General features: G+C 47.0%; 1 protein-coding gene across 1 annotated transcript in view; it reads right to left on the bottom strand.

Annotated features, from left to right (window-relative positions):
• Nucleotides 1-8127: 8127 nt before the first annotated feature.
• Nucleotides 8128-21806, bottom strand: part of EXT1 (exostosin glycosyltransferase 1) — a 260361-nt gene continuing 246682 nt past the window's right edge. The window contains exons 8-11 of the mRNA XM_035124490.3: nucleotides 18829-18918; nucleotides 13705-13865; nucleotides 10576-10747; nucleotides 8128-8676 (exon numbers count right to left, since the gene is read on the bottom strand). Coding sequence (XP_034980381.1) covers nucleotides 8491-8676; nucleotides 10576-10747; nucleotides 13705-13865; nucleotides 18829-18918 — 609 coding nt within the window. The 3' untranslated portion in view covers nucleotides 8128-8490. The remainder of the gene's footprint in view (nucleotides 8677-10575; nucleotides 10748-13704; nucleotides 13866-18828; nucleotides 18919-21806) is intronic.

Here is a 21806-nt window from a genome sequence, read left to right on the forward strand (position 1 = left end):
GCAGCACACGGAAACGCCGTTTACCTTCCCACTTGGAGCAGTACCTATTTATCTACTTGCACTTTGACGTGCTTTCGAACTGCTAGGTTGGCAGGAGCAGGGACTGAGCAATGGGAGCTCACCCCATTGCAGGGATTTGAACCGCCGACCTCCTGATCAGGAAGCCCCAGGCTCTGTGGTTTAACCCACAGCACCACCTACCCGTCATTAATTTCTTACATTATGGTTTTGCTGCCATTTCCGTTATTAGTCAAAGGGTTTGGCACTCAGAGAAGCTCTTCCCTGCTTGGGTGTAATTATTGTTGGGAATACAGACAGTGGTTTTAACATTGTTTTGGGAAGTCAGCTTCAGTAACTAAAAAGATGTGCGTAGGTTTTGTTGCAATAAATCCCCAGAAAGCCCTTTCTGCCCATTTCTTAATAAAAGTGGTAGTGGATTTGGTGTCTGTTTGAAAGCTGGTTATCCTAGCCTCACACTTCCATAATAAAAGCATCCCCCGAGTGGTCTGAGTTAAAAAAAACATGTACTGTCAAGAGCGGGTAGAATTGTTTCATGATCTTCATGGTAGATAGCTACCTTCCCAGCAGCTGTGCATTCGACACATCAAGATAAAATCTTTACAAAAAGTTAAATATTAACTTTTAGGGTGGGGGGACGTTATGATAATATTAAAATTGGAATGAGAAATGGACACGGTATCAGGAGATTGCCAAATGCTTACAAGGCAAGCCAGTAACTCCCTGATCTTGGACATTTGCCATTCGTTTTCTGCCTATTCCCCAGCGAACAGCTCTCCTTCAAAAATGAACTGCATTCACACTGAATCCATGCAAGGAGTATTTAGAAATGAGTTCAACGACAAAAAATGCATTGACCTCCCCCAACTGGTAACTCCTTCGTTTCACTTCATGGAAATTGATTCAAGTTTAGTGTTTCATTCGAGACTGGTCCTTAGATGTAAGGCAAAGGTAAAGGTAAACTGCGGGAGTTTGACCAAACTGCGAGAGGCAGTGGAAGACAGGAGTGCCTGGTGTGCTATGGTCCATGGGGTCACACGACTAAACGACTAAACAACAACACAAAGGTAAAGGAAGCTCTGGACGGTTAAGTCCAGTCAAAGGCGACAATGGGGTTGCGGCGCTCATCTTTCAGGCCAAGGGAGCCGGCGTTTGTCCACAGACAGCTTTCTGGGTCATGACTAAACTGCTTCTGGCGCAATGGGACACTGTGACGAAAACCAGAACGCATGGAAACACTGTTTACCTTCCTGCTGCAGTGGTACCTATTTATCTACTTGCACTGGCGTGCTTTCAAACTGCTAGGTAGGCAGGAGCTGGGACAGAGTAACAGGAGCTCACCCCATTGTGCGGATTCGAACTGTCAACCTTCTGATCGGCAAGCCCAAGAGGCTCAGTGGTTTAGACCACAGCGCCACCCGTGCCCCCTTTTAGATGTAGGATGGCCCAAAAGGAAGAAATGCATCGTGAAAAGAGGGTGCAAGAGATGATTCATTTGAATAAAATTTGCATTTGCTAATTCATATTCCTAGATGCAAATATAAAAATGGTTATGATAAATAGAAGTACGATACACCTGACCATAGTGGGGAAAACGAATAAGCTGGTCTGTGTGCCCATTCAATCTTGCTTAACTGCTGATAGTCAACTTAAGACCCCAGTTTCTCATCCTTACCTTTCATCCAGTCTTGGACAGAGAGTTCTTCAAAGGAAGGACATCTTCAAATACAGGCTCCCAAGAGCCTTTCAAGCAGAGGACTTAATTAGATGTGTGGAAATGATCCACACACAAAATATAACACTGGGGGCAAACAAGCTCTAAGCTAACTGGAGTCGGTGGCAATTATTTTGGAATATGATGTCTTAGGTTTGAGTAGTGGCACTTCAAACTTTTAGGTGGAAGTCAACGGGTTTTATTGCTTACTTTTACAAGTCCTATTGCAGGCAACTCCCCATTTACGTGCGTTCAAGGCACACACGACTGCACACATGCACATCACCACGAACCAAGAAGTGGTGTGAAAAGGGGCAAAAACGGCCCTAATTCCCCACCCCATCTATTTAGTCGTTGTCAGGAACCTCGTGAGTTGAAAAGCCATTCCGTTGGCAAAAATTGTCGCACGCAATCAAAAAAGGGAAAAGGCGTGCTACTTCTCTTTGCAACTGAACATGCACAAAAGGGTTTCTTTGTGCGCAACCCAAGTTGAACAGCTCTGCAAAGCACACAAGAGCGAGGGACGTGTTGAATGGAGGGCAGCTCGGTCTCTAAGCTCCATGCTACCGTGTTTCCCCCTTTTTAATACGTAGTCATAAAGTAAGCCATGGCAGGGTTTTTAAGCATTTGAGAACTATTAGACATACCCCGAAAATAAGCCATACTTCCGCGCGCCCCAGCCAGCTAGCGGGACCCAGCACGCCGGCCGCGACAGGAGGAGGAAGCCTGCCGGGTCAGGTCGGCGCCTGTAAGCGGCGGCGGCTGCTGCAGCGCCGATAAAGTGCGCAGCAGTGCCGCACGGAGCACGAGCAGCAGGAGGAAAGAGAGAGAGAGGCTTGTTGCTTGTGGCCGGAATAGGGGACAGCAGCTTGGAGCAGCCCGTTAACGGGAACAGCTGCTGCTGCTGCGGCAGTTTGCTGGGCGAAGAGGGGGGAATTCCATTGCCGAGGCTGAGCCCGGGAAAACGTGTGGAAGGGCGGCAGCGTGCGCGCGTGGCTGCTGACGAGGCCAGTGCGCGCCAAAGCGGGAAGCTGCAGCGAGGGCTGCCAAAGCGGAAGGAGGAGACAGCGGCCACAGCAGCAGCAGCGCGGAGGAACAGGGAAGCTCTGTTTCCCTCTGGCATTTGTGTCTGGGAACTGGTGGCTGCAGCGCTGAGCGCGCCAAGCGCCCTGCCGGGCCGGGTGGAGTGCCTAAGCCAGCGGCCTCCCCCTGGCCCGGCCAAGGAGGCCTGCCTCCCCGCCGCCCAGAACTGGCGGATGCAGCGTGGAGCGCGCCAAGTGCTCCACAGCGCCAAGCACTTGGAGCGCCCTGTCGGTCCGGGCGGAACGCCTGAGCCAGCGGCCTCCGCCTGGCCCTGCCAAGGAAGTCTGCCTGCCTCCCCCCGCCCGGAACTGGCGGCTGCAGCTTGGAGCGTTGGAAAAGACTCCTGGATGAAGCCCTCTCTCCAGGCAGAAGAGAAGCTGGGGGTTTGTGAGTTGACCCCAGGGCAGAAGAATCGTGGGCAGCGTGGAGGGATGCAGAATGAAGTCGGGCAGAGCAGCGTCAATTGCACCTGCTTGCTGGTTTGCTTTGCCCTCTTCTGCTTTGCACTAAGCAGCAAAGGGCTTGAAAATGGGGACTAGTTAAAGGAAGTTTATTTTTTGCACAGCAGGTTGCTCTTACACTCACATGAGCAGAGCCAGTAAAAATAAGTTGGCAATCCTGCTGTTGCACTGTAGTCTAACAATATGTTTTGAGTTGTACTTTTGCAAGGTACAAGTAGGGTTACCATTTTTCCTCCTTTTTCTTCTTGATTAATCCCCAGGACCACCATTTATGAGATAATTTTATTTCCGTTCCTAGTCCCAAGTACAAGATAGATGCTTGTGACATCCATTTTGAAGTATGGTAAATGATACTGTGTTTTTATACATGAGTACAAAATTATCTCCTAAATTCTGCTTCATTTCTTTGCCATGAGAAGTTTTGGAAACTCTGCAACTGGCTTCCCTTTAGAATGGTTTGCTGGGCTGATCATTGCACAGGATCCAGCACAAAACTCAATTGTCTACCTAAAGACAACTGAGAAATCATACAGACAGATGTGCTCAAAATACTTGGTCAACTGGAGTGCCTGGTTCCTCAATAATAAAACATACCATAATAAAAACCATACTGGTAATAAAAAAATAAGACACCCCACCAAAAATAAGACACCCTGTGTTTTTTTGAGAGAGAAAAGTTATAAGACGGTGTCTTAAAAAAGGGGAAACACGGTAGAGCTCTCCATACAATCCGGATCCGCCCTGCCACATAAACCAACCAGATCGCCAACTTGCCCCACTGTTGCAAGCGTCTTTCCCTCTAATGGGGACACTGCTGGCTGGATGCCTTTAGAATGGGGATATTTGCTTGGGAGCAAATTCCTGAATCTGGGGCAGCCTTTTCCAAGGTTGTCTGCGAGACGCATATTTGCCGAGGCAGTCGGATGTGTCTTGGAAACGTGCTACAAAGGAGAAAATGCCCTGTACCTTCCTGAAATCATCCTGGAGTTAAGCCGTTTATTGTCTTTTATTTAATTAGCTATCTGTAAACAGAAAGAATGGTGAAGGGTATTCACATGTAGGAAGCCAAATTCATTATTTTAGCTATTCACTGTAGGGGGCAGGGACTATGCCAAGCCACGTATCAGAGATAAACAGCTCCCATAATTTGACGAGCTCACACATATTTTGCATCGCTGCGAAGATCTCTTAGGGCACAGTGATGTGTTGCAGTTCAAGTATTCTGTGGCCTGATGCTAAGCACCTTTCTTTACTCGCAGAGAAGAAGCCAAATCATTTTCAGTTGAGCTTACTTCCAGGTAAACTGCAGCAGAGTAGAACAGTGCCCTAAGAAAATCTAAAGGTAAAGGTACCCCTGACCGTTAGGCCCAGTCGCAGACGACTCTGGGTTTGCGGTGCTCATCTCACTTTGCTAGCCAAGGGAGCCGGCGTACAGCTTCCAGGTCATATGGCCAGGATGACAAAGCCGCTTCTGGTAAACTAGAGCAGCGCATGGAAACGCTGTTTACCTTCCCGTCGGAGCGGTACCTATTATCTACTTGCACTTTGACGTGCTTTCGAACTGCTAGCTTGGCAGGAGCTAAGAAAGTCTGTTGTTGTTTAGTCGTTTAGTCATGTCCGACTCTTCGTGACCTCATGGACCACTGCACGCCAGGCACTCCTGTCTTCCACTGCCTCCTGCAGTTTGATCAGACTCATGTTTGTAGCTTCGAGAACACTGTCCAACCATCTCATCCTCTGTCACCCTCTTCTCCTTGTGCCCCCCCCCATCTTTCCCAACATCAGGGTCTTTTCCAGGGAGTATTGGAGCCTCAGCTTCACGATCTGTCCTTCCAGTGAGCACTCAGGGCTGATTTCCTTCAGAATGGATAGGTTTGATCTTCTTGCAGTCCATGGGACTCTCAAGAGTCTCCTCCAGCACCATAATTCAAAAGCATTGATTCTTCGGCGATCAGCCTTCTTAATGGTCCAGCTCTCACTTCCATACATCACTACAGGGAAAACCATAGCTTTAACTATACGGACCTTTGTCAGCAAGGTGATGTCTCTGCTTTGTAAGATGCTGTCTAGGTTTGTCATTGCTTTTCTCCCAAGAAGCAGGCATCTTTTAATTTCGTGACTGCTGTCACCATCTGCAGAGATCATGGAACTCAAGAAAGTAAAATCTCTCACCGCCTCCATTTCTTCCCCTTCTATTTGCCAGGTGGTGATGGGACCAGTGGCCATGATCTTAGTTTTTCTGATGTTGAGCTTCAGACCATATTTTGAGCTCTCCTCTTTCACCATTATTAAAAGATTCTTTAATTCCTCCTCACTTTCTGCCATTAAGGTGGTGTCATATCTGAGGTTGTTGATATTTCTTCCAGCAATCTTAATTCCGGCTTGGGATTCATCTAGTCCAGCCTTTCGCATGATGAATTCTGCATATAATTTAAATAAGCAGGGAGACAAAATACAGCTTTGTTGTACTCCTTTCCTAATTTTGAACCAATCAGTTGTTCCATATCCATAAGAAAGTCTAGTCAGAAGCAAATCCTGATGCGTTTAATGGGGCTTAAATCTTTAGAGAATGTGCAGGCGGTTGCTTTGTGAGTTGGAATGTTAGCAACAGTGTTGACAAACACGTTGAAATCAAGAGAAATAGAGACAGATATTGTGAAGAAAAACTTTTTTTTTAAAAAAAAAAATCAACTAGCCCCAAAGTAGGAAAGAAGCCCTGGAAGACAGACGGTTGAATGACAAAGGTGTGAAAGGAGCAGAGGATAGGGAGATTGCAGAAAAAACGGAAAGAATTATTTGAGGAAGAGTTTGGAGTTACCTTATTCAGACATAATTATAAACTATATTTATTGGCTTTTGTGCTCTCTGCCCCCCAACATTGCCCCAAGGAGACTGAAAGCTTACCCCCCCCCCAACTAACCAGTTAAGCACTATGTCCAAACCCTAAACTGTGAGTAGCTTAAATATCCATTTTGTTTTTCATATTCACAGTCCTTTTTTGCCTCAGAATATACCTTTACTCTTTGTCAACCTCGTTTATCAGACCATCTAGCTCAGTCCTGTCCCCTGTATCCTGACTGTCAGTGGCAGTCTAGGATTTAAGAGAGGGCATGCCTGCCTAGCCCTACCCCTGGAGATGTTGGGGGTTGAACCTGCAATGTTCTGCATGTAAAGCAGATGCTCTAACCATTGAGCTACAACCTTTTCCCATCCCACCCAACAAGAAGAGTAGATGCTACTTGGCCGTGAGTCCTGGAGGACCTGCTCCCCACCTTGAAGGCCCACCTGTTCTGGGACAACGGGGCCCAGACTAACTCCAACTGCAGAAGCTGAAGCTGCTGAACAGACTATCAGACTTGGGGGTTGTTTGGGTTTTGTTGTTTTTGCGGGGGTGATCGTAGTTGCTTGGCAGGGGGTTGGACTGGATGGCCCTTGTGGTCTCTTCCAACTCTATGATTCTATGCTGTTGGCATTTTGTATCTTTATCTTTATGTGGAAACTGTTGAGTTTGCTTTTGTGTTTTTCATGTTTTATTGTGTACTAGCTGTACCCTGCCACATGTTGCAGTGGCCCCTCCTCCCCCTAATCGGCCAGCAGATCCCTGTGACCCCCCTTCCTGTACCCCCTCCTCCCCCCACCCCTCGGTTCCTCCCTGTGACTCCCTCCACCCCTGGGGCGGGCTGGTGGTGGGTCGGTTGATGGGGAGTGGGCGGGATTGTGGCAGTATTTTTCTCGTAGGTGAGTTTGATTTCCACTGGAGGGTGCAGTTTTTTTAATAGAAACCCAGGTTTTTTACCTGCCCTAGGTGTGTTCTGTCCTATGTACGTGCATGGAAACACTCCTGCAGCCACATGTGAGGTTGTGGCCAAATTTGAGGCCAATCAGGTAAGCGGTTTTGGAGAAAAGGGAGCCAGTGTGGTGTAGTGGTTAAGAGCAGTAGACTTGTAATCTGGGGAACCGGGTTCGCGTCTCCGCTCCTCCACATGCAGCTGCTGGGTGACCTTGGGCTAGTCACACTTCTTTGAAGTCTCTCAGCCCCACCCACCTCACAGAGTGTTTGTTGTGGGAGAGGAAGGGAAAAGGAGATTGTTAGCCACTTTGAGACTCCTTAGGGTAGTGATAAAGCGGGATATCAAATCCAAACTCTTCTTCTTCTTCTTCTTCTTCTTCTTCTTCTTCTTCTTCTTCTTCTTCTTCTTCTTCTTCTTCTTCTTCTTCTTCTTCTTCTTCTTCTTCTTCTTCTTCTTCTTCTTCTTCTTCTTCTTCTTCTTCACAAACATGGACCCTCTACATTTTTATGTATATAAGATGACTACTTTCTTACGTTGCAGTTATGTATGCCCCCCCCCAAAGTATTAAGCTGGCTTGAACATGGTTTGAACTGCGGAAAATCCCATTTGTTTACTAGAGGGTTACCATATTTTCTACTTCCTGCCAGGCTGTTCTTCCTGTTGGTGGAATGGGCTCCCTCTGGCATAGTGCAAGACCTCTCCCCAAGAGATCTCACTGAAGGGGGTAAATATGGTGGCTATTATTTTACCTCCAGCACCACATATACACGAGGAGCACACTGCTATCGACCTCTTGCCCTGCTTGTGGTCTTCCCATGTGGCCAGCCATGATGGGGCGCAGGATCCTAGAATAAATGGAACTTTTAATCTGACCCAGTAGGGCTCTTATGTTTTTATCCATTTCCATTAACACCCTTGCCCCACCCCATGATTTTCTTCTTGTCGACAAAATCAAAAACAACCCTTCCACCTACACACCGGGGGGGTCGGGGGTGGGGTGGGGACTTTTTATAAGGATGAAGCCTGTCGACCTTCAACACAACAACCGACACAATTCTGATTAAAGAAAGAACTCTGTTTTTAATAGGGTTTTTTTATCATTAAAAAAGTTTAAACCTGCATAGCAATCATTTCAAAAAATAATTATTTAATGTTCCATAATGAAACTGTACACAACCTAGTCTTGAGCGACCTGCAGCCCGTGAGGTGGTTTTCGAAGCTGTCCAGCACAAAGAGTCTGTTTTTTTTTCCCCTTTGGAGTTGGCATTTCCCACTAGCGTGTCAAGAGGGTTTGTGTTTTGTTCTTGGTTGGGAGTCTGGCTCCGTGAGTCAGCGGTGGGCTTGTGCCGGGCTATGTGAACAGTCCGCTTAACCCCCCCCTCTCCCTCTCGCCCCCTGCCCCAACCCCTTTCAGCAGGGCTCCTCAAAGTCGTTCAATGTCTCGATATTTCTTCCTTAGGATGGAGACTTGGTCTTTAAAGAGTACGGGGTCGAGCCTCATCTGAGAATGGGTCAGCGGCATATAGCCAAACCAGCTGGCAAAAGTGTTCATGCAGCTCTGCCTCTGAGCAAAATGGTCTGGGTCGGCCCACCGAGAAGCCCTGGAGGTCTGTGAGGAGAAATCAAGCAAACGGGGGTCAAGGATAGGCCTGCAGTGTTCAATTAATCTCACATAACCCTCCGCAAAAACCAAACCATTAAAATTGACTTAAAAGATGTCCCAACAATTAATTAAGTGAGCAGCAGATTAAAATAAAATAATACAGTAGTAGAAAGTGCTTATGAAAACTGCATCTAGAGGCACAGTTGGTTTTACCTCACACTTTAAATAATAATTAATAATAATAATAATAATAATTTCGGCTACTTTTTGATACTGGAAACCAGCCAACTTCAAACTAATGTTTCACTATCCATACCATTTAGGGGCAAAAACTCTGGTTATGATAAAATGGAAGCAGATGTTCCCAAACTCCTCCTCGCAGCGGCGCTCTTTCTTGTAGTGCTTAAACCATGGTTTAATGTTACTTGTAAAGTACAGTGGTACCTCTACTTACGAATTTAATGCGTTCCGAACACACATTTGTAAGTCGGAAAAAATTGTAAGTCGAATCCCATAGGAATGCATTGGAGAAAAAATTCGTAAGTCGAAGCAACCCTATCTAAAAATTCGTAAGTAGAAAAAATCCTATCTAAACCGCATCCAAGATGGCGGACGGAGCTCCATTCGTAAGTAGAAAAATTTGTAAGTAGAGGTACCACTGTATAACACAGGGAAGTAGCCAGGCACATGCTCACTCAAGGGGCATTTTGACCCACTAAGTCTTAAAAACTAATGCCATTTTTTTTTAAAAAAAGAGTGCTGCCCATGAAAATAATTCTAAATTAATTTACTAGCTCCCAAGCAAAGGCTAAAACCGGTGTGTGATCAGTGACGTCTTATCTGTGGGCAGCTCCCAAAAGCCAGAAAAGAAAAGGCTGCTTGCCAAGAAGGAACCGCACATTGCATCCCCACAGTTAATGCAAGCTGCTGAATCGTTTTGGGGTGGCAAAGAAACAATTCTGAAGTGATCTTCTTGTTTTCTTATGGGAAGTCACTTGAAAGAATAATTTCAAAAATAGAACATCACATCTGTCACAGCACAATTTGAGAACATTCCTCCTCTCAGACCATGACGGCTTCGAGTTATTTTTTGAACAGCACAAATATTTCATTGTTCTATATGTATCTATATATTTATATACCTTGTTTTTCAGCGTTTTAAGACCATAAGGTGTTAGGACTTTTATTATAGATTTGTAAATGGTCTCCCACTTGGCAGCAGTTTAGAGGCAAAGTGGCCTTTATCAGCTGGAAGAGAAACTGCAGAAGACTAAAGCAGGTACACGTGCGTAGAGAGGGGCTTTTCGTGGACTAGAAACTTGCTCAGGCTTTTTGATTTTGCAGGCGATACGGCTCTCCTAAATGATAACATGCTAACTGACAAGTATACAAGCCCTCTATCATATTGACGGAAGCATGGCTTTGCAGGATAGATTTACCTGAGAACTGCGGTTAACATGTTCACATGATCCAAGCCATCACAATCCTGTATTACTAGATCGTGCTATTAGTTTTAAAAAGTAGCCAAGATGAGATGCAATATTCTGTCTACATGTTTGCAGACAACCTGACAATAAAACTTGGAATTATTCTGATTAATAACTAATTTTATGCTACCCTTCATCTGAGGACCATTGGGCGGTTTACAATATAAATCTACAAAAACACACAATATAGTTAACAAAGCAAAACAAAAAATAAGCCCTTCTTTAAAAGGACATATAGATTGTTTACTTAGCAAAAGGCCTGGGGGGTGAGGAGCAAGTCTCTTGGTATAGCATGCTAGGTGGCTTACTCTGAATGTGTGAACTGAACCTATTTTTTAAAAAAGTGTTTGGTTATATAAAGGGGGGGTGCCGTATGTATATCGCTGCAAGAAGGTTAAAGCTGGCTCTAGACACATACCTGTCCCATCATGGTTTCCTTATACTGTTTTTTCTGTGTCACTTTGATTGGTGGCAATTTTGTCACAGCCGACGCTAAAAAGTTCATCAAAATGTCCTCGCAGTTGGCCAATTGGTCCACCATGTTCTTCAGGCTGGCAGGCAAGAAATGAGTGTACAGGTAGTGATAATATCTGTAAGAAAAACCCAACAGAGTCCCGTCAGTGAGGATCGGATGAGGCCATCCTTTGCAGATTTACCTGGAGTTAAGCCCTGCTGAACTTGGGGATAGGAACATGCGCACATCCATCCTTAATGGTGCATTTTAGGGGACAGTGAATGACAATACATTTTCAGGCCATAGGGATACGTAGGAAACCTCGTTATACCAGGTTAGGGTAGCAATACATTCAGCCGAGGCTTGTGCACTCTGACTTCCAATGGTTCTCCAGGTCATCAGGAAGAAACTGACAGATCTTCAATCTTGGACTTCCTGTTTGCAAGCAACCTGCTCTACCACCGAGTTACAAACCCTCCCCATACTGGGGGCAAAGAGTCCACAGTCCATCCTCTACAATTTGAGGAATCAGAGGTGGAAACATGTTTGATATATATAGGGGACCAAGAAGTACACTTTGTGGACATGATGTGGGGTAGGTTTATTTGACCATGGGCTACCAGTTGTGGACCCCTAAGGAAATCTGATGATCTGCCCTAAAATCTATTCTCCTATGTGCCTGCCCAAAAAATGAGATTTTGCCTGAATCTGTCCTGGGCCCATTGTTATTCAACATCTTTATAAACGACTTGGGCGAAGGAATTGGGGGGGGGGATGCTTATCAAATTTATAGATGACACCAAACTGGGAGAGATAGCTAATGCCGCAGAAGACAGAATCTGGATTCAAGATGACCTGAACAGATTGGAGAACTGGGCCCAAACTAACAATACGAATTTCAATAGGGACATATGTGAGGTTCTGCACTTAGGCAGGAAGAACCAGATCTACAATGGGGGACATCTAGATGGTACATGTGAAAAAGATCTATGGGTCTTAGTAGACCAGAAGCTTAGCTTGATGCAGCAGTAGCAAAAGTTAATGCTATTCTAGGTTGCATCAACAAAAGCATAGGGCCCAGATCAAGGAAAGTAATAGAACCTGTGTCCAGTTGTGGGTGCTACAATTTAAGAAGGATATTGACAAGCTGGAATGTGTGCAGAGGAGGGCAAGCAGGATGACCAAGGGTCTGGAAACCAAGCCTTATGAGGAACAGTTGATTCTAGGAGGCTTGCTTGGCTGTTCAAAGGCGAGGGAAGTCAGAAAACAATGACTCGTTTAAAACCAAAACGAGGCTTCCTTTGGTGGCTCTGTTCTTTTGCAATCTCAATAAACAAAGATGACTATTTCCAAACAACTCTGATTCACTAGGACCATACTGGCTCCCTACAAAGCTGGCTAGTTTAGCATCTTTGATGGTCAGCCAACTCAAACCTTCTCTTGCTGGGGACATGTCCTTCCTTCCTTGATGCCAAGGGGTGTTTTGGCTTAGGCCTTTTGAAGAATTTGGGGGCACTTTTGAAGTCTATTGAAGCCCATGAAAGGGAACAGTTAGGCTGCTTCTATAATACGAGCGGCATGAAAGAGATTCAGAAAAACACAATAATTACCGGACCCTGAATTAAAGTCATCTATGAAACAAACTCGAACTCTAATCCTTCCAGAATCTCGTTTGGTGTTTTAACAAGAAATGCTGTTAAAAACAACAACTAGCTAACAGGAAAGGAAGAGATAGAGATGAGAAAATATTTTCAGGGCCTAGCTACATCACGGTTCCACCTAAATACCAATCTTTACCTATCAATAATAACAGGTGAACAAACTAGAGCATCTTGAGCGTGTAAAGCAGGCACCCCCAAACTCCAGATATTTTGGCCTACAACTCCCATGATCCCTAGCTAACAGGACCAGTGGTGGTGGAAAATGGGAATTGTAGTCCTATATTACCTGAAGGAGTGTCTCCATCCCCATTGTTCAGCCCGGACACTGAGATCCAGCGCCAAGGGCCTTCTGGCAGTTCCCTCACTGCGAGAAGCAAAGCTACAGGGAACCAGGCAGAGGGCCTTTTCGGTGGCGCCCGCCCTGTGGAACGCCCTCCCATCGGAGGTCAAGGAGATAAACAACTACCTGACATTTAGAAAACACCTAAAGGCAGCCCTGTTTAGGGAAGTTTTTAATCTGTGATATTTTAATGTATTTTTGTATTTGTTGGAAGCTGCCCAGAGTGGCGGGGGAAACCCAGCCAGATGGGCGGCATATAAATAATAAATAATACTAATAATAATAGTCCAAAACATGTGGAGGGGCGAAGTTTGGGGATGCCTGGTGTAAAGGCTATTTTCCCCTCACCAACCATAACCAGCTCTCCCAGTTTTTCAATGGGTCTTCTGAGGGCAGTCTTCCTAAACCCACAAAATTCTGGTCACTCTTATGGTAAAACAAGGCTGATTTCTTGCGATGGCCCAGTAGGTGCTTGTGGTGTGAAGAATTGCATTGTGGGAAGCAAGGCACTGTAGGGTGCACACAAGGATGTACAGAGGCATCCATCCTTGGATACCAGTTGCAGCATTTAGCTGCTGCAGCAATTAGTGGAGATCTTGAAGGCCAGGGCAGCTGTAGCAGCAATAAGGGGCATCTTTAAGGCCAGGGAAGTTATGGCGAAACTCTGCCCCTTCACATCTCGTTGAACTACAACTCCCATCTTTGGCCTTGCTGGCTGGGGCCGATGGGAGCTGGAGTCCAGCAACTTCTACAGTGCCACATGCCCCCTATTCCAGGACTAGGGCCTGCTCACATTTCACTAAATTGGGAGGGTTTGGGGTGAATGTTGGAATCAGGAGTAGGATGCAGGACTCCACATTCTCTTCTCCTGTCCCACCCGCCTGACATGCGCCAATTCATCTGCCCATTTTGGAATTATGTGTGGCAGTCAGGTTAATATGTGTTGTCTTAAACACATCTCCCAAAGCCCTGATTAAACAAGAGTTTCTCCAAGCAAATGCAGGAATGCACCGAAGCTTTTTTAAAAAAATATAAAAAAGTCTCCTCTTGCCGAGACTGGTTTCAAACAGATGTGACGCTCCCGATTCTTACTTGTGGTAGATAGCAGCTCCAGTCAATACCATGGAATAGTCATTAGTCCATTTGGATGTGTAGCCCCATCGCTCCTTAGTGTTGTCCCAAAAATGGCTGCGGGCAGGGTAGCCCACGATCCTCTCCGGGAAACTCTGCCAAACTGTAAAGGCAAAATCCACCTGCAGGCAAGGGAAGCAAACAGAACATATGTGGCAAGCGGTAATCAAACAGCCTCAAAAATGTCAGCAAAACAAAATATTACCTTTCCCACTAATTCATAATTTGCAATCTTGGGAACTGTTGCAAAACATTAATTCTCTGTATTCATCAGTAAATTAAACTGACTGCTTGACATTTTGCCCTGTAATTATGCACATTTTAATGTTTTCCTGTTAACAGGAGTCTAGAGCTCCAGAGAATCGCATTAACATTTTGCAGGCGCGACTCGTGCAAAGCTAAAGTTTGCAACTGGTAGAGAATCTGCGTGCCGTGCGGGAATTGCATGTTTATTGGTGTGAACAAGAAAGCCAATGCTTTAAACCATTTTCATTGAAGGGCTCGGGTGGGGGTGGCGAAGTGTTCTTGTTTCCTTCCGCTGAAAATGTCAATTTTCTATTCTCTCCATTCAGCTAAAAGTAAGCTCCAGAAATCCTCAACCCCCCCCCACCGCCCTGTTCGAAAACTGCTTGAAGCAAGGAGGCAAGGCAGATTGTGAACACTGAAAGTCCGACTACAAATACCATGGTGCACTCCTGTGGCTGACTTCCTATGAGAAATGAGGGTCTCACAGCATCTTTGCTGAAGAGGTGGATTATGGGAGATTCAGCGCACTGAACCACAAACAAGAATGCTTCAAATTAAGGTGTAGCAATAAGGGCCTATGTTTGCACCAGACATAGAACATAAAGCTTTTAAAAAGGTAGAGTAAGCATGGCTTGCTTTCCTTGTTGCAGTTATTATCAGATCCTTAGGAATGGAAAGCTGTCTTGGGGAAGTGAAGAATGGCACACCCCCTGAAATATGCAGCTTTTAGGCACGTCCCAAAACTTTTAAGTATTTCCATTCGGAAGGCAGTTCAGGCAGAACGTTCATGCTGCAACTCTGATCGCATCCAAATCATCCTGTCAAGGAGCCAAAGGTCACCTTATGGCTGTCAGCTCTAAAATCTGGCATCTGTTTCCTCGAAAAGAAAAGTAGGAGGGGGAGTGGCCGGGTGAAAGGCAAGGAATGCTGCGCCCATGCTAAATGATGAATCCAGGTCAAGGGCGAGTCGTGGGCCATCACAACCTCCTCTCTCTAGTGTTCCAATTCTCCCTACCATCTAGGGCAGAGGTGGGCAACCTGTGGGACTTGGCATTATTTCAAAAGCAATGGGTTCAGACCTCTGGCAACAGCGACCTGTCCCTCCCCTGGCAGCGAAGCGCGTGGAAAAAAGAGAGAAAAGGAATGTAGCCAGAACACCCATTTTTGGCTCCGGTGCTGCCCCACACTGCCCTAACAGCTGACCAATAATAATAACAACAACAACAACAACAACAACAACAACAACATTAAAAACTTCCATAAACAGGGCTGCCTTCAGGTGTCTTCTAAAAGTCTGGTAGTTGTTGTGGGAGGGCGTTCCACAGGGCAGGCGCCACCACCGAGAAGGCCCTCTGCCTGGTTCCCTGTAACTTGGCTTCTCGCAATGAGGGAAATGCCAGAAGGCCCTCGGCGCTGGACCTCAGTGTCCAGGCAGAACGATGGGGGTGGAGATGCTCCTTCAGGTATACTGGGCCGAGGCCGTTTAGGGCTTTAAAGGTCAGCACCAACACTTTGAATTGTGCTTGGAAACAGAACCCCGCAGCTTCCGTATCGATTTTCTAGGTGGGTCAGGAAGCACTTTTCACCACGAGGGATCAATTCCCCCCTAGGCAAAGCCATGCCAGTGGTGGGAGGGGAGAGAGGCAAAAGGGGGCGGGGCAACTCGAGCCCCCATCTAGAAAAGCAAGAGGCACTGTTCAGAGTCCAAGGACACACTCCGGCCAGAATTAAAAAACATTTGGAGTGGGAAGCAAGGATTGGCGGTGCCTTGGGGAGAGTTCGAAAGGGTCGGGCGGTTGGCCTTCGGGGCGACACCATATCCCTTCCCATGTCAGTTCTGGAGCTTCTTCCATCGATTGTGACCCCATGGTGTTACCTCCAGCATCCCACTGGGACTAAATTAGGGTTAGGGGCGTAGTTGAGGTTTTGCGGGACTGCTGCATGCTAGTGTGGAAGTTGGATTTGAGTGCCACCTGCCTCCCCCAGGCGCCGTGCAAAACGACTGCCGACTCCCATTGCGGAAGATCGACATGAGCCTCACAGCTCACTTTAATCATTTCCCTCCGAAGCGGATGCAATACAGATTATCTGGCATGGGTGGCGGAGAAAACAACCTACCACCTACTGGCCTCTGCCACCTGCTCCCCCTCCCTCCCCATCAGCCCACACAGATTTCTAATTACGAGACTCACACATGTCCCTCCCAGTATGGGAGATGGAACTTTGGACTCTCACCCAGAGGAATGAAAAGGCTTAATATTTCATTTCATTATGAATGAAAAGGGCAAAACCTTCATTAACGATAAAAGATGAAAGAACAGAACAAAACCATTTGGGGCTTTCCCCCCCCTTCCAGGTTTTTATCATTCAGATTTGAAAGCAGGTTTCAAACTGGAGACTACTGTCAAATGTTAAATTGGGCAATAATAGGCCACTTGCTTTCATGGGTTTTGTGTGTGTGTGTGCATGCCAGGCATGGAATTCAAGAAATTTAAAAGCAGCCTCTCTTAACCTGCGGCATTCCAGATGTTTTGGACTGCATAGTCAGGGGTGATGGATTTGTAGCCCAAGAACACCTGAACAGCACCAGGTGGGGATAAGTTGCTTTAAAGTATCTGGCTTCATCAACGATAACTCCACGTTTGAGACTCATGTCATACAGAACATTATGTTTGGCCATTGCTGTAATGTCTTTAAAAGAAGATTTAGACTCATAAGCTACATGGAGTCCAGGGGCGAACCTACATTTTTGGATCTCTCGAAAATGGGGGCCCCTTTGCAACCACCAACGAGGTCTGGGTAACCACTGTAATCTTCTTCAATGGGGTTGTTCAATGGCAAATCACCACACCATTATAATGTCTGTGCTACTAACTCTCAAACTTTGGGATTGTTGCAATGAAAGATTAATTAATTTGAGTCGCGCCGCTCAAATTGGGTCTACTAGGCCCATTTTTTTTTAAGCAATGTGGACTGAAGTTGCTTCTGGCGCCTCGCCTGAATTAAGGGCCCTGAAGCTGGAGCTTCGTTAGTTTCACGCAGATAATGCAGGAGAAAGTGAACTGGGTCACCCAAACACAAGCACTTCTACCACCTTGGAAGCAAGAAAGGTGTTCATCTCTGAAGCAGGAAATGGAGAGCCTGTGGCTGCCTGGATAGGGTTGGACTCCAAATCCCATCATCCTTGGCTACTAACCAAGCTGACTGAAGCTGATGGGAGTTGAAGGCCCAGCAACACACAGCTTCAAATCAGCAGCGTCTGGCAATTCCAGGGGAGAATTTGTCCCTTTAAGGGAGAGGGAAGGAGCTATAGAGAACAACAAGAAGAAAAGTGCCGAAATCGAAAGGGACAATAAAGACCCAAAGCTTTTCCACAGCTGCCATTAATAATGTATTTCCGATATATTGCAGTCTTATATAAACGGTCGCCCATCTCCTCCTTCTCTTTGCGGGAAGAGGTGCTAGAAATCAATACTCATCCCAGTTGTAAAAATTGGTTTTCTACAGCGAGCTTTTAGTCTCTCTCTCTCTCTCTCTCTCTCTGTGTCTTTTTCCTTCAGCACAATCTTGCTCTGGGCACAACAACTCTCAAGTTCGAGGAATCTCCTTTCATTTAAAGAGAGATTGGGCTCAGCTCTTGATGTGCGGGAAGGAGAGACGCAGGAATCAAACACAGGCACCAGGGTGGAAATGTTTGCTGTGCAAAGCAATGGTGTTGCTCTGAGAGAGAGGGAGAGGCAATAAGGCTGGGGATGAGAAAATGTGCCGTTCTTTAAAAGGAAAGGAAAGTGTCAACTCCAGCCTGAAAGCCTGTGTTAAGAAGACGGGCCATGCTGCAACCAGACTGTGTTTGCTGTTAGCGTGGAATGTAACCTGCGACCCGACAGACACGGGAAGGAGCCGAGTTCAGTACAGGATGCTGAAGGATGGGCCCACAGCCAGTGAGTGACTGAATTGCAGCAATGCAGCAGCCCAGCTCCATGGAATTGTGTTCGCTGGGACTGAATGGAGCTGCATCGATAGACACAGTCGTACCTTGGAAGTCGAATGCCTTGCGGGACAAACGTTTTGGGTCCTGAACGCCGCAAACCTGGAAGTGAGTGTTCCAGTTTGTGAACATTCTTTGGAACTTGGACGTCCGCCGCGGCTTCCAATTGGCTGCAGGAGCTTCCTGCAGCCAATCGGAAGCCATGCCTTGGTTCCCGAACGTTTTGGAAGTTGAATGAACTTCTGGAATGGATTCCATTCGACTTCCGAGGTACGACTGTAATACCGTAGTGAAGGCATAGTTCAAGACCATAGCTCAATGGCAGATCATATGTCCTTCAGGAAAGACGGTCCCCACAGCAACTGGCAGAACCAAGTTCTGGACCCCCTAATCTCTCTCTCTCTCTGCAAAGGACGTATCCCTGTGATACTGACACAATCCCTATACTACCACCAGGCAATAGAATGAAAGAACAACATCCGCATCACACTCTCTCCCCCCTTTCTTTCCCGCTAAATCGTACTTTTCTCTGCTTATTTGTCTCGTAACGTAAGAAAACCTTTAATAAAAAAAATATTTTTAAAAAGGAAAGTAGGTCCCAGGTTCAAACTCTGGCAGCTCCAGGGAAAAGCTTCTGCTTGAAAGCCTGGACAGCTACTGCCGGACAGTGTAGACAGCACTGAACTAGGTGGACCCCCAATGGTCTGGCTCAGTATGAAGCCAGCTTCTGATATTTCTAATGTCAGAGACGGCTGATCGTGGAATCCCCACCTACGCAGCAAGCACAGAAACTGTGAAGAGCAGAGGCCGAAAGCAAGCCAGCAGCAGACTTGGACGGGAAGACGTCTCACCTCAGTGGTTGAAAGCACCGTATCCTCATCGAGGCTTAGAACAGCATCCGTGACAATGTTCTCGTAGGGCAGGAAGCGGCTGCTCATCACCTACGGGGGGGACAAAGAGGGTCAGTGCTCAGCTTGTGAGACTTGCCCTGCCAAGGGCAGCACCCCTTTCAGACCCCAATTGGAAGAGTTAACTCTCCGCCGTCACATTAATGGAGAAAATGACCCCATTGAACAGAAAGGTCTGGGGAAGATTTGAGGATGACTGGTCAGATAAGAAGAATTGAATTTCATGGTGGCTCGCCAAGCATTCCTCCTGCGGGCTGCTTGTTTCCGCTGCTACATTATCCACCAATTCGTTTTGCAACAGCAGCACTGCGGGGGACTCACGGCTGCTCCCTTCCACCCGCTTTTTGTCATGTGTGATGCTCATGTGTGTTAGGTATCTGCAGGGGGGGTGGGAACAAGGGGGGCAGCTGCCCCCTTCCATGAACCCCAAGCCCCTGATTCCCAGCTTTTGTTCAAAAACAAGACACGCAAGTTACTAGCAAGCGGTAGAATTTGAGGTACCCGGTGAATTGTACAGGCCCTGTAAAAATCCCTGCAGATCCCCATGCCAGGAGGTTGTTGCTTTATTTTGATTTTCATATCCATTATGTAGCTATATGAAAAGAAGAAGCAGAGAGAGAGAGAGACATGGATGCATTTGCTACAAAGAGCTGAAGGCAGTGGCTATGGTTGCCCTTCCCACTTGTATCCTCCCAGCTACCCTTGCAAGGTTGGCTAGGAGGCAGCGACTGGCTGAAAGTCACTCAAGTGGGGATTTCAACCAAACCTAAGGCGGGTCACAGGGACCCAGGTGGCGCTGTGGGCTAAACCACTGAGCCTAGGGCTTGCTGATCAGAAGGTCGGCGGTTCGAATCCCTGTGACGGGGTGAGCTCCCGTTGCTTGGTCCCAGCTCCTGCCAACCTAGCAGTTCGAAAGCATGTCAAAATGCAAGTAGATAAATAGGAACCGCTATAGCAGGAAGGTAAACGGCGTTTCCATGTGCTGCTCTGGTTTGCCAGAAGCGGCTTTGTCATGCTGGCCACATGACCTGGAAGCTATACGCCGGCTCCCTCGGCCAATAATGCGAGATGAGCGTGCAACCCCAGAGTCGGTCACGACTGGACCTAATGGTCAGGGGTCCCGTTACCTTTTTAAGGCGGGTCACAAGCTGACCCATAGGCATATATGCCGGCAAACTGAGCAGCTGACCCCCGAATGCATGTTTGGACTAGAGGTGGGTCAGTCCCAGATCTTAAAAAGGTTTCCCTAAATTTGGTTTAGAGCAGGGTTTCCCAAAAGTGGGTCTCCAGCTGTTTTCAGACTACAATTCCCATCATCCGGTCCTGCTAGCTACGGATGATGGGTGTTGTAGTCCAAAAGCAGCCGGAGACCCATGTTTGAGAAACCTTGGTTTAGAGCAAGCATCCCCAAACTGCGGCCCTCCAGATGTTTTTGGCCTACAACTCACATGATCCCTAGCTAACAGGACCAGTGGTCAGGGAAGATGGGAACTGTAGTCCAAAACATCTGGAGGGCCGAAGTTTGGGGGTGCCTGGTTTAGAGCAAGGACAGGCGACCTTGCATCCACCAAATGTTGGATTCCAGCTCCCATCAGCCCCAGCCAGCAAGGCCAACAGTCAGGGATGATGGGAGTTGTAGTCCAGACCATCTCAGGTGGGGAGGGGGAGCCAGATGTTGCCTGCCCCTGGCTCAGATCGTAGATTCTGAAGTCCACAGACATTTTGTCCCGCCTCCCCCCCCCCCAATTTGGGAATCCATTCTGGAGCGCAGAGCCATCTGCCAGCGTGCGAACAGCGCTCTGTTGGTCGCACGTCGAGATTTCTTTTGTTCTCTCTAGATGCCTCCAAGGCAAGTTCCTACACATGCTTTGGAATGTGAGGGGGCATTTTGTTCCCTTGGGCTCGCTGATATAGGAAAAGGGGAAACGATAATGGCAGAAGAGGTGGGCAATCTCCAAGCAGCAGCCTCCTATCTCAGCCCTGCAGCAAATCTCCTGGTACTGCTCACGTGGCCACTATTTAGAGTCAGGAACCTAGTTAGCTAGCAGCTTAGCCATGCACTGACTTTCCCCTTGTCAAATCTACTGGGGGCGGGGGGGCGGTAAAGCCCAAGGCCCGTACATTTCAAACAGCCGCAAAGCACCTGGAAAACTTCAGAGTTAAAATTCGTTCTGCTCTAGACAGCTGGCTGATAAAAACCGAACCCAAACCCCAAGCCTTCCAAGCTGTATTCCATGTCAGTCAAACCAAGATTAGACTCTTCTCCTTCCTCCAGTTTAGCATTTACAGGGGACCTGTTTCTGTGTGTGCATGGAAAAGAAGACTCCAAGGTCCAATGCGCTGTGCAAATAATAATAATAATAATAATAATAATAATAATAATAATAATAATAATAATAATAATGTGGCGAGTTTGGAAATATACTGCACAGCCCTTTCTCTGGTGCAGAGCAGGGACCAGCAGCACAAAACCAAGCCGCTATTTTCAGCCAGACATAACCACACCAACTTATTTCGTGGTTGTTTGGAAAGAGATTCCCAGGAACCTGGATTAGTTTACCTGCAAAAGGGCTGCTTCCAAGGGTTGGCATCTTTCCTATTGGCAAGCCCTCGAGTTGCGAGAACGTCAGCAGAGCCCTGCTAGCTCAGGTCAAAGGCCACTGCGTCCAGCACCTTGTCCTCACAGTCCCAGGTTCAATCCCTGGATTCCGCAGGTAGGACTAGAAATGTCGCCTGTCTGAAACACTGGAGGGCCACTGCTGGTCAGTGTGGATGTTACTGAGCTAGATGGACTGGGTAGGAGGCAGCTTCTTAGGTAAAAAGTGGGGAAACCACCACTGCCCTGTGGAACACCCTGCCACTAGAAATTCAGCAGGAGCTTTTGTACCAAAGCTCAATGAAAATTTTTTTGTTCCACGAGG

Source organism: Zootoca vivipara, chromosome 8 (genome assembly GCF_965207765.1).
Source record: "Zootoca vivipara chromosome 8, rZooViv2.hap1.1, whole genome shotgun sequence".
In the NCBI taxonomy this organism is placed as follows: domain Eukaryota; kingdom Metazoa; phylum Chordata; class Lepidosauria; order Squamata; family Lacertidae; genus Zootoca; species Zootoca vivipara.